This window comes from Bombus vosnesenskii, unplaced genomic scaffold (assembly GCF_011952255.1).
Source record: "Bombus vosnesenskii isolate JDL3184/JDL3185 unplaced genomic scaffold, Bvos_JDL3184-5_v1.1 scf7180000013340, whole genome shotgun sequence".
NCBI lineage: Eukaryota > Metazoa > Arthropoda > Insecta > Hymenoptera > Apidae > Bombus > Bombus vosnesenskii.
In genome coordinates this window covers 1425644-1438584 of record NW_022882977.1, presented here as the reverse complement: position 1 = coordinate 1438584, position 12941 = coordinate 1425644, and the positions used below count along the sequence as shown (strand labels likewise).

The window sequence follows — 12941 nt, the reverse complement described above, 5'->3', positions numbered from 1 at the left end:
TATACTAACAAATTGCCTAACAACGCTCACCATTACTTGGATTTCTTTTCTTTGTTGAAGAAAAATTACAACAATTAGGTTAAGTAGTCGTCTTAGAATATTTAGATTAGAAGGCTATTTAGAGATCTAACAAATTCTCTTATCTTCCATACTTCTCCCTTAAGAAAATATATGTGACCTTAATCTATATCTTTTATATTCCAAAGGATTATATTTTCATCCAATAATCTTATAAATATATTGCAGATATTTAGAAATAGATGTGAAGAGTTGTAAATAACAATTAGGAACGGCGATAAAAGAATTGAAAAATAACTAAAATATCTGCTACTATAACAAAATAACAATAGGAATACAAACTATTAAAAAAGGTCAAACTTAAGTAAAATCTCACAGTTCTTCGTTAGTCCATACTATTGTTCTCCATTTCCGTAATTGTTATTTGCCCGCATATTTCAATTACACGCGCAACGAGCGCGTGACGCAATACGAATTAAAATTCCAAGTCGAAGGTTTCACGTTATGTGATCCACTTTTCGATGAACATCAGACGAATTTCGTTACCCAAGCAAATTTTGCTGAGAAAGGGTGTAACAGTCGAATCGATTCCATACAAGGAAGTTAGAGTTTAGCATTGTTACGCGACTGACCTTTATCGTAGCTGAAATTCCGTCTGAGTTTCTCACGGGGTGTGTATTTTGTATTTTGAACGCTAGAGCGTGTGTTTGTGTTGTAACGCTAGAACTGCCAACCTATAATGTGTACCTAAATATGTTATACATAGTTAATTAATATTAAAGCAATATGATGATAACATATAAGTATATATAATCAAGTTCCTGTACCAATAACAGTAAACTTTAATATTATCAAAAATTTTGGTAGTTATAATATTAATCTACGTACATGAAGAAAAAACGTTTCTTTATAGATAAATATGTGAGATATAATAAACTAGTACATATGTTATGTATATTAGTATTATAGCATGTAGTATTTATCCTCAAAGCTTAATTATTCAATAAAAGTAGATTTGTATACTCTAGTCATCAGAAAAGAAATTATTGTGTTGTATGACCTAACTTACATTTTATTGTAGCTTGACTGAAATTTCCAAAAAGTTTTCTGTTGCTCGAGTATGTTATTAATAATTGTATGGATTTTACTTATATTCTATCACATATTTGATTATTGCGTGCAAACTGCACTACTGTAATTATGCAAGATACTTTGTTTTAAGGAACGGATTGTATGTATAGAAGTTTCTTATGTATGAATAATGAAGATGGATTAAATATTTGTTACTATGTCGTTATATGGAACAACTCCATAATTCGTGTCGAGGTAACAAATACTTTATACCTTAAATATTAAAGATTCATGATGCTTTTGAGGTATTTGAAACTGTTTCGTAACACATATCTAAATAAAGTAGCTAAATTATTTGAGGTACTCAAGGTTACTAAATATATACTGTATGTTAGTCACTAGTAGTTGAAGTATCTAAAATATGCAAGTGTTATATCCAAATATCTCATGCATCTAAATAATCAAGATATAGTCGCGCACAAAACTAAATGGACAGATGGTGGAAATAGATATCAACGAAGTTACGTTAAATTCAGCTTGTTTACGTAAATATTAATTTCAGTTATTGATTAAATAATCTATGTACTATAAGGATATATGATAAATAGAACTTAACTATGCAACACTAGCAGTAGCCCGATTAAACCTCTTCAATACCTAAGTACTTCCACTATTTGTTCACTTATTTTATCATATCTCATATCATATCTCATAGAATACCTATGATATTTTCAATAGAAGTTTCTATTTTCACATTAGAAAATATTTATTAAAACACATAACACTTTCAGGCTAATGTACAGTTCTTCATTACTACATAAACCCAGTTCGTCACCTATTCGTAAACCCAATCATTGGTCATACTAGAAGGATCGCGATGCGGCGCTACGAAGGATGCTTATCGAGCTCGAGGAAGGTTTACCCTGACTGTCCCTGACCCACTTCCGGTCAAGTTCATTGCTCATCCACGGCGCGGCGCGTTGACCTCACCTTGTACGCGTGCCGATCTTCTCTCTTCCTGATTCTTTCCCCTGCTCTTTGCTTACCTGTCGCTATTCAATTTGTACGCCTACGAATCTCCAGAACCAACATACGACGATGGTGGTAACTAATTCATTCTGTTCAGTGTATCCGAATCGTGAAAATGGCAAAGTAAAAAGGAACTTCATCTTTTTTTTATAATTTAACACACAAATAAATATACGCCTACAAAGGCAGAATTTAAGATGTTCGAAAAATTGAAAAATCCAGAAGATATGTAAATATGGATCCTGGTCATGCTCCTTTTTTGTGCTTATGGTCGTGTTTCAATGCGGTGAAAGTTTTTTGCGGCTTCGAGAACTGCACAAGTTACGTAAAATACTTTTTAAGGCTGAACAATTTGTGTGAATTTTATATACCTATTCACAGAGATATTTTGTTGTCCTGCGATGTCGTTTTTTGGTTAATAAGTATTTTATTAGATAATAAATGAGTTAAGGGAAGAAGTTCCGATACTAGTTTTTTATTTTCAGGTTAACAGAGATTCTAAAATATGATAGATCTTGTTCTTGCTAACCAATCATATAAGTTAAAGGCAACACGAAAATTTTTAATGGCGGATTGTAATTGGGAAGCATCAGTTTTAGAAAGTATCTTTCACTATGACTCATTCTGCTTTTTTCATTTTTATTCTTCAGAGAATTGAACCATATCAACTACACATTTTTATAGAAAACAACAAATCACTGAGGTAATAAAAAACGATAATGTATAGAAACTCAATCTTTAAAGTCAAATAAAGCAAATGGAAATATTTTATTACAGCAATTAGTATCTGGAACAAGGTAATTACAATCTCATCCTTTACGATTTACCGATTCATTGATCGAGGTCAAACATAACATCATATTATAATGCTATGTAATGATCGCATATTAATATAATATTAATTGTTTGATCCAAATTTAACTTATTTCAAAATATTTTCCATATCTTTGAAATTAGACTTTAGTAATGGTTATGTAAAAAATTATCCGTGACCTTGACAGTGTATCTCAAGATCATTAACCTCAGAGAGTTAAGTCGTTTCGTAAATAATTATCAAGCAATTAAGTCATACATTTTTTTCTAAAGAGTAGTATTTTATCCAGAGAAGCAAGACAGATTTACCTGGCCTTTTTTTATCAAGATGGCGTTGTAACACGCGTTAAAAATGCACCATGAAAGCTAATTAACGTAATTGCCTCTTCCGTTCGTGGTAAGGCGATGAATGCGTGTAACGCGCTTCACTTAAGGTACATAGTTGTCAATTCAAACTTTAATCGTTTAAAACGAGTTGATACACGAAGATAATATTCATTCGAGACAATCAAGTGCAATCAGCGCAGTTCAACGGTAGAGTTCGTCGACGTTAGTGTAATCACGAAAACAATAATGAAGTAGTCTGTAATTTTAGTTGAAGAGGTTAACATTCTTGCATGCCATAACTTTTCGAGCTATACTTCGTTATTACCTAAATTAAACAATTCTCGTCGTCTCTCTCTTCGTTATATAGCTTTTAGTGCAGTTTAATTGGAATGTGGCACAGTAGCGTGCAATTTTTGAACGTAGAGTAATATCAAATGCTATCTATGTACATGTATACAATATTTCTAAGTTTTATTATATAATATATTTTTTAAATATAATGTCTTTAAAATATTTTTGACAAAACTTGTTACACAATTTCTTACTATTTTCACATTTTATGATTTTATGATTTGTTTTTGAATTTAGAAATGGAACTCTAGGAATTCAGTTGGGAAAAGTAGAATAGGTTTGCTTGTGGTCACATGGTCGGACATCAAGTTCTCTGCTTATAAATTATTCTCTACAAGGAAACCTAGAAATTTTTTAAATTTACATTTCAAACTTTTTGAATTTGTAGCCTAATTTTAAAAGAATTTCAACTTAAACTTTTTGTAATTAGTAACTTGACTTTCCAAAATCTTTCTTTCTCAAAATCAACCACTTAAAAAATCCAAATTTAATGATCAATTCTACGGTATTACAGTACTGAAAATTTAATGATACATACAACTATTAATTAAGAACATAAATCATTTCATTTTTTTATAACAACTTCTTCCAGCGGTAGATACCCGTAATTTTATTGTTTCCTAAAGGTAGTCGCAAATTGTATTTTTTTTTCTTTTTGGGGGCTTCCAACCAAGGTTGTTAGTAATATAGAAAATGGAAGTTCTGTGAAAAGCATCAAACACCATTTGTAAAATATTGTCATCACTCTTAAAAGATCATGTTGCGTTACGTGTTTGCAGAAACGAGTCTCTATGGTGCAATCGTAATTGAATGAACAATGATGGAATACTTGAAATGTTTGAGAGAACATGAATGGATGAAAAGATGATGGATATTGTCGTGGGAATGTCTGCAGAAAATGAAACATGGAAATGTCCTTTCCTTTTGAAGATTATGTATTGACAGTTAAACTTCTTAAGTAAAATGTAAAACAAAATTGCAATTTCGCACTTAATCTTATATTTTATCAATAATATGATGTCACATCTATCGTCCAGACAAACTTAAGAAACAATCTAAGCTGTGTGGCCAGGGAAAGGAGTTCCTAGGACATTGGAAATAAGGTTGATACGAAGGTGGATTATTAAAGTAATTACAGAGAAAGAGCAGTAGGGGGCTGGGCACAGTGGAGGAATTTGTCTCGCTTTCACCTACGACGATCCCCAAAGTGGAGGCAATGTTGTCACAGATAGAAAAATCCATTGTCTTCGCAATCAATTAGATTCATGATGGTAATCCATCGTTTCTAGGACTTCGTGTATCCTCCAGATGTAACGCAATACGGGCGAAGAATGGGATAGGAATAGAAAAGGCCAAGCTTGACGTCCGATTGTAATTTTGTGTAATTCCATGGAAGCTTTCTAGTACCAGGAGGAAGAAAGGCGGTTAGTTTGATGGGCTGGTTGCCTCAGGTTGTTTCCGTGTGCCATCGCGGAAACACGTTCACCAAAATTAGCTTGCACGATACGACTTCCTTTTTTCCTTTTAATCCTAGCTTTTCGCTTTCGGTTTCGCTAGAAGCTTGTTGGAGATAATGAAGAAAAATGATATAGACTTTCAGGTTATTTTTGTTGGTTACAAAGTTCATTAATTAGGAGTTTTATTGACGGCCCCTCTCGCTGGGAAAAGAGTAAAACTGGTTGATAAAGGACATGAGATATGGTTGTCTTTTTTTATTTAGAATTTGTGGAAATGTATTAAAAAGTAAAATTAAGTTCGATGTAGCAAAACTTAGGAGAGATTAAATTGTATAATGATAGAAGGAGATAACTAGAGTCATTGGTTAGAAACATCAGCAATTTCATAAGAGAGAGATCTGTTAACGGCGTTTAGTGAATTGTTTTATATGTAAGAAAAAGAAATCGATTCCCTATAATATAGATATGATATACGTAGAAAGTCAAAAGGAAGGGAACGAATACAATGAACACAGTAAAAGAAAACAAAGTTGACAGAGAAATTGAGAGATATAGCAATGAAACTAAAAATACTAAAAAGTATAAAAGATATCGGGAGAAAAAATATAAATAAAAATGAAAAGGAAAAGAAATTTGATAAAAACAATCTAAAAATCAATAAAATGGAAACAAAGAATGGACGAAGAAGACAAAATGAAGATAAAGTATGAAATCCAAACTGACGAAGGGAAGCTTTATCATTGTTAGGTTAATCTCGCAAGGATACCTGGTAATCCGTTCTAATCAGCAAACTACATTCGATCGATTATCCGTAACAATGTAAACGAACGAGAGTGAAAGTAAGAGAAATTTACGATTCGTTTTATCACCCTCAGGTGAATCGATGCTCCCTCGGAATATTATTCATCCGTGAGATAAGAATCGTATACTTTCTAAGCTGAGACCTTCCCTCGGTACTATGAAATATTAAAACGTTTTGCAAACGTATCGTTCGATGTTGAGAGTAATTGAGGCTCGTAAGTGACCCGTTACTTTCTAAATTCTTGTGCGTTTGACTAATATCAGTTCGTCACGTAGTACATGTGTTTTGCCAGACACGACGTTTAACAATGGAATCTAATCTTCTTTATTGTCACTTAATTGTTACGATATTACGTTGTTTGAGTGTGTAAAGAGTTTGAGATCGAGTAGCTTTATCTTTTTCCTGGGGGCGATGTTTATTTGCTTTTCTATAGAATCTTCTTTGTTATATGTTGATTTATATGTTGATTATTATGGTATTACCATAATATCCCATATATACCATAATAATAATTATTATGTATCAATGTTATGTTTGTATAGTATTTTGACAACTTTAATGATCAATTACTAGGTGGAAGTTTTTGTCTAGAAATAAATTTTTTAAATAAATAAATAAAGCAGTAATCTATGCCTTATAAATTGGTAAACACTTGTAACTACGTACCTTGATCTCCATTACAGATAAACAAAGAATAACTATAGCTTTCTCTTCATTGATATTTTACAATTTGCTACAACATGTAGTACCATGGTAGTAACCTACAAATAAACAAAATGAGAAGGAAAGCAAACATTCTATGGAAGATGAAAATCTTAAAATAACGTGAACTTTGCTGAATATAAATGAGAGGACAGACAGATCTTGGGTATCTAGGCCTGCCAGACTACCGCACCGCGCCGGTATCTTTTCCCTTTCACCGGTACCACGCAGAAAAATCCGATTAGGTACGTGTACTTGCTGTGTCTCGTATATACATACGTAAGTACTTGTGTTTCAATGTCTGTACATGTAAACCAAGTGATTACCTACGCATGAATATGCCATCAAAAACCTTAGGAACTCTCAGCTATTTGTATAATTATTTCTTCATTTATTTAAGATTATAGAAATTATTTGTATATATAGAGAATTATTAAAATAAAGAAAAAGATTGATTTTCAAATCAATAGTAAGGACATAAATGCAATAAAATGGGAATGAGTTTATACCAAACGGCTATAAAGACTAGATACAATCAAGATTATGTGTTTCTGTACATTGCCAAGAAACGAATTGGCGTCACATCTATAGACGTCATTGTCGTTTCTTCCTGTTCTGTCCCACATCACGGATCAAGGTAGCTATCGATGCCTTGTTTCAAAACTCTCGTAAATCCCCCATTTTATTGATCTCCTTAATAAAGAAGTATGTAAATTGACCTGCTATAACCATATTATAGATCGATATTTTATGCTAACATAAACCGATCTTATTTGTAAATTGCCATAAATTTAAAGAATTTTTTAAGTATCCTACTTTTATAATATAAAGGCAATTTGTAAGATAAATCAATTGTTACTTTTATGATCTTAAATTTTCCAAAATCAATAAATTTTCAATCACTCAAATTTCTAAAGTTTCATTGACATCCAGTTTTTCTATGATAAAAAAGAAAAATATCATGTAGTAAAAATTAAAAAATCAGCTATTAATTTCACAGAATTACTAATTCTCCGAAATTTCCTAGATACCTAGCTTTATGTAATAAACAAAATTATCTCGTAATAAAGGATTACAAAATCAAGTGTTATCTCTACAGAATCGATTACAGGTTTGATCGTTTCTCCCTGGTGATTGGATGTACATGGTCCTGGCCATTCATCTTGCGAAAGACAAGTAACCAAAGCAGCGTACAATGAGGAGGGGATCTGAAGAGGTCGGGGAGAATCCTCGAATTCAATGCCCGGATACACGGCGAGCTGATGATTACACAGCACCCATAACCATTCTACTCCCATGTACTTGAGCGGTTCGACCAGTAGAAGACACCTGCCCTCTCTATTGAATAACTCCAGATAACATGTCATTCTCTGCATTGTCTCGTACATTTTGTAATCTGTAACGTCCGTTACATAGGTTGGTAACACTGCGATAAGACTGCAATTAGTAATTAATCTCGAATATTTTAATAAGAGGAAATTTTCAAGGGTAGATTATCAATTTCAATTTGATGAGAATTATATTTGATGTATAAGGTAATGCAAAGTAACGCAGTTCTTATCACGATTTTTCTTTTTTATAAGTATATAATTTTTAATATATTTTCTTTTATTCAAAAGAGACTATTGAAAGTAACAAGAGAAAAATTGTGATAAAATTTTATGGGTATCATAAAACATATTTGGAACTTCTGCATCATTCTGTAGTTCTAAAAAAATATTTATTACCTCTTTTTTATATCTGACAAAACTTTTCGAGGATATACAATAGAAATAATCTTGGAAGTTAGCTGGAGTTAATTTTTTTAGTATTGGAATTATAATGATTGGCTTACCATAAATTTTAACTTGATATGTTTAAGATGACGCTTGTTTGATGGAGAAGGTTAGGAATGTAATTTTCTATAGAAGTAGGAGTGAGAGGATGAATTTCAAGGACGTTCGCTGAGCAGCAATTCTAGTTATTCGATTTTACATCAATCTCACTGGTAGTTACTATAGAAGCATTATTCATCAATACATTCACTTTCTATTCTCTAACTCCATATAGTCAACAATCGTCTCACAAAATTTACATTCAGATCTACAAATCTACATTCCGTGATAATTTGATTAATATGTCAGTTCTCTTAACTTTTGAATCTTATCATTGTAATACATTCTAATATCTGATTGTTCTATTAAAAGTTCAATCAAGTTGAAGAAAATCGTCCTAAGCGGAAAAATAAAGAAAAATTCAATCGCCATTCAATCGATAATCAATACTTTATAACTTTCGAGCACAAAATCTTTCTCTGTGTTACTTTCTAAAATTGGAATAGGACTTTTTTCCCTCTGTGAAGAATGAGTTTTTCATGTATTTAAATCTAACCTCTTAAAAAACACAAACAAGTTAAGATATTTTATTTCTTTTTATATGATAAAGAGAATATGTATACAGTAATTAGATTACTTTGCTTGAATACTCTGAGCTAAGTACACAGGACACCAGAAGAACGTATACATATTTCAACAAAAGGCAAACGTTTATATCAATAAACTTTGAAAAAATCCATAGATAAAATTTATTAAACATTTACTATACGTTTCTCTATTCGTATCATATCAATTTCAATTTAATAATTGAACAACCAACATCAAATCTAATCCCTTGATATGATAAGAATAAAAGGATACATACATACATATGTATATGTATCTAATATGAATTATTATAACAGAGTAACCTATTTAGACTATATACGCTTTCTTTATCATATAATTTACTAACTAATCAACATCAGATCTAATCACCCGCATTCTCGTTATCTTAACCTCTCCAAATCATATTCCATATTCATCCATGCAATATATGCCATACTCTAATTTCTATAATTCCAACTGCCATCATCTTTCTTCCATCAGCAATCATGTACTGTACTATTACCATTATGTATCATTTATGCCAATAGTGGAATCCGTAAACGCTAGTTTTCTGGCAAAACGGGAAAAGTCATACACTTAATAATGATATTCTACTAACTATAATAATGCGGTAGTTGTAGTAGACGATGTTATACCGTTATATAACGCTTCTATTAATATCTTTTCATTAAGTTCTACTCAAAGAATTGCGAGCTGTCATTAGGACATACCTATGTCTTCGATAAAAGCTATCTGCCGTACGACAGTTTTTCTTCCTGGCTGGAGAATCATAACGCATGGAAGCACCATGAGCCGACCAAGTGACTGACCCATGATTCCTATCATGAGATTGCATAAGATCGCGCCACCATATACATACTATAAGCACGCCGCCTCTCACTTCTCTCGATCCTGTTTCGTTCAAGCTGACGTGAATATTTCGCGTTTGGAAAAGGCGCTTGAAATTTGCTCGCAACCTAGTGAAATTTGGGAGGTTAGGAATAAGTAACATTTAGTAGTTAGCTTTAATATAAATTTTGGTTAGTATAGTGTATAGAGGATGATTACAAGTGGAAACGGAATTTCAAGTAATTTATATTGCTAAAGTTATAATAAATCTAAATCTAATTTTAGAATGATTATTTTAGAATTTGATTAGAATTGTATTACTTTTCTATATTAAGAATGTATTAGAACAGTTTCCTAGGAAGCATTTTTTTATAGCAAAACACTTTTATATGGTACTTTTATATGTTATTATGGTTTCTCTATAAAGAAATAAAACTTGTATTGGTACTTTAGTTGTCAACTCAATATATTAGAGGAATTATACTAATGTATTAATAGCTTCGTAATAGAATTGTGTTTTAATAATTCTATACTAGCAATACTTTTTCATTTTCAGGAAACCATGTAGGAAGTTGAAAAAAATATTCTTCTATATTTGGGATCTTTTAGTATGAATGATTAGTATGCAGAAACGTATGAAAAGTTAAGTCTATGTAGAAAGTAGGTAACCAAAATAGTTTCTGTAATATCTGTACGGCAAATATGGAAGAAAATGTGTAAGATTAGAAAACAATTAGGATTTTATTGCAGTTCGAACGATGTTTTCGCGCATAATTAGACATTAATAAAATGTTGTTTGTAAAGTTTACATTAAAGATGTTTAACTAGCAATGCTTCTACGCACCGGTATATGCAGGCAATTTTCTTTTCTGCTCTAGAAGTTCGAAGAACAGTTCTGCGTTTAAAACGATCCGATAAACCGGTCGTTGCTAAATTTTCCTGATTGGTATTTAACCACGTCGAATTATTACTAGGATCGTATGAGTGCTTCTCTCTGTAGTTTAAAGTTTAATAGCTTTCCCTGTAATTAAACGACCATGTTAACCACATTTTCAACACTTTTTTGTCATTTATTTTCAGAGCTTTATATTATTAATACATATATATGTATTTTATAACAGAGCGTAAGTACTGCTACATATATACAATGTAAATACTATAATAAATACTTTTTATAGCCACTGTAAGTAGAAGATTGTTTTAGCTACTAAATAATATAACGAGTTATACGTGTACTGTATTGTATTATTACTATAAATATTTTACAAAATATGAATATGAAATGAAAAGATCCAGAAATAGCCATTCGTATATGTATTTATAAATATAACTATGTTAGTAACAGCCATAATACTGTTAATTAACAACATTTAGCAACATGTACATATATACTTTCACTGATGTTTCGTTTTTGCTTTCGAATGTATAGAGGAATCGCCAAACCAGCGGCCACTGTGAGTTTCGATTAAATCTTCCTGATCGACGAGCACATCAATTGATATCGATTATAGCTAAGTATTTATAGCTCGATAGTGTTTCGTGACCCATTAGATCGCAACGTGTGATCGATACATCGCGTTGCTTGCGTCGAATTCGTGCACAAATCGAGTTCGACGAGCAGAATGGCTGACTTGCTTTCTGTCTGCAAATAATCTGCAAAACGATTGCGTAAAGACGAACCACTATAGAAGCCTTCCAGCGCTCTTCTCGAAGATATATTTAAGGACTTAACTTCTTTAAAGAGGATTTCTTTAGTTCTCTGCTTTCCTCTTTTGGAAAATGATAGATAGCATATTTTTAAGATTTAGGTACAGTACAATGGTTTGTATGCTATTGTTAAAAGCCTTGGTTGGTATAAAATGAAATAATATTATATAAATCTTAAATGATGAAATCATTTCTTTTTTTACAGTGGTTTAATATTTGTTTGGTTTTTTAGAGTATAATTATGAAGAAGATTAAATAATAAATGTAATATATATTTCTACCAATTTTTCATTCTTCTTTAAAGCTGAGTTTATTATATTAATCATGTGGCAAGTTAGTAATAAAGTTCATAAAATCTTACCAATAGTAAATTTTGGTCATATCTGGTAGTAAACAGTTTCATAATACTTGAATTAAAGGTTACCAAGAAACTAACAAGATCTATAAAATTTCACAAAAACAAATCATCAACTGTTCACCAAAAATGCATCATTTGCAGATTTAAAATAAAGGTACTCCAAAGTTCAAATGATTAAATTTTATTTATTGAACACTACATCCTTTAAAGAAACTTTAACAGATTGCTCTCCACTATCCACAGATCTAAGACAAGGTTCTTCAGTATTCTATACTTTATACCATCAATCTTAATTTATCACATACTATAACCTCCTTAATATCTAAACAAAGAAATATTAATAACTTATATTCCAGAGATCCAAAACAAAAGAAATTCTACTACTCCACATAATCATCCAACCTGAATTCATCATACTCCATACTTTTTACATAAACTAATCTAAAATGGAAGTTATAAAATAAAAAGGTATGTAGAATAATCAGTTGATCTAACCGTATCCAGGGCTGTATGCATTCCTCGCGCGTGATGAGACCCTTACGTCAATGTTTGTAATCAATTTTTATCATTAGTTGTTTAATAGCGTAACAACAAGTTATAGACATCTGCTGTATGAAGAAACAAATTTTTTAAATGTATTGCAAAAATATCCAATTGATAACCCATTGATCTCGAAACAGAGAAGACTTCGAGTGCTCTCACCAATGGTTCGTTGAATTTCTCTAACAAAAATGCGTCGCTTTCAGAGCAGTAATGGAACGAGAGAAGGATGCGTGGCGGACAGCTCTGTATCGCTCGGTGGAAAGAGATACCTGGAATTGTCTCGGTTATACCGGTTCGTGGGGCCAATCGAATGAGAGGCTTTCTCCTGGATCACTCGTTTGCACCGAGTCTTCTCGTTCCCTGGAGGGGATATTTATATAGGCTGTCCATTCCGGGTGAGCCCCTTCAAACTGTCCGCGATCTTAAGCCTGTACACGAGAGTTTAACAATTTTAAGAAACTTATATTAATATTCGGTGTGTAAACGCAGTTCGAATCTTCGGTGAACGCCCT

At 31.9% G+C, this 12941-nt stretch overlaps 1 protein-coding gene and 1 long non-coding RNA gene across 4 annotated transcripts in view; both read right to left on the bottom strand.

Moving 5' to 3' along the window:
- Positions 1-6534: 6534 nt before the first annotated feature.
- LOC117236218 lies at positions 6535-10269 on the bottom strand. Of its 3 annotated transcripts, none has more exons than XM_033498965.1 (2): positions 9704-10269; positions 6535-6629 (listed from the first exon to the last, which is right to left on the bottom strand). In XM_033498965.1, exons 1-2 carry the CDS (start codon positions 9982-9984, stop codon positions 6602-6604), a joined length of 309 nt encoding a protein of 102 aa, XP_033354856.1. In that variant the 5' UTR covers positions 9985-10269; the 3' UTR covers positions 6535-6601. The 3 variants fall into 3 exon arrangements, 2 of the variants coding, with proteins under 2 accessions (XP_033354856.1, XP_033354855.1); XR_004493816.1 differs by lacking the exon at positions 6535-6629 and adding an exon at positions 9072-9543 and having other exon boundaries at positions 9629-10269; XM_033498964.1 differs by lacking the exon at positions 6535-6629 and adding an exon at positions 9072-9543.
- Positions 10270-10331: 62 nt separating this feature from the next.
- Positions 10332-12941, bottom strand: part of LOC117236220 — a 35347-nt gene continuing 32737 nt past the window's right edge. Inside the window, exons 2-4 of the long non-coding RNA XR_004493817.1 lie at positions 12699-12857; positions 11214-11474; positions 10332-10842 (exon numbers count right to left, since the gene is read on the bottom strand). This is a non-coding gene — a long non-coding RNA (uncharacterized LOC117236220). The remainder of the gene's footprint in view (positions 10843-11213; positions 11475-12698; positions 12858-12941) is intronic.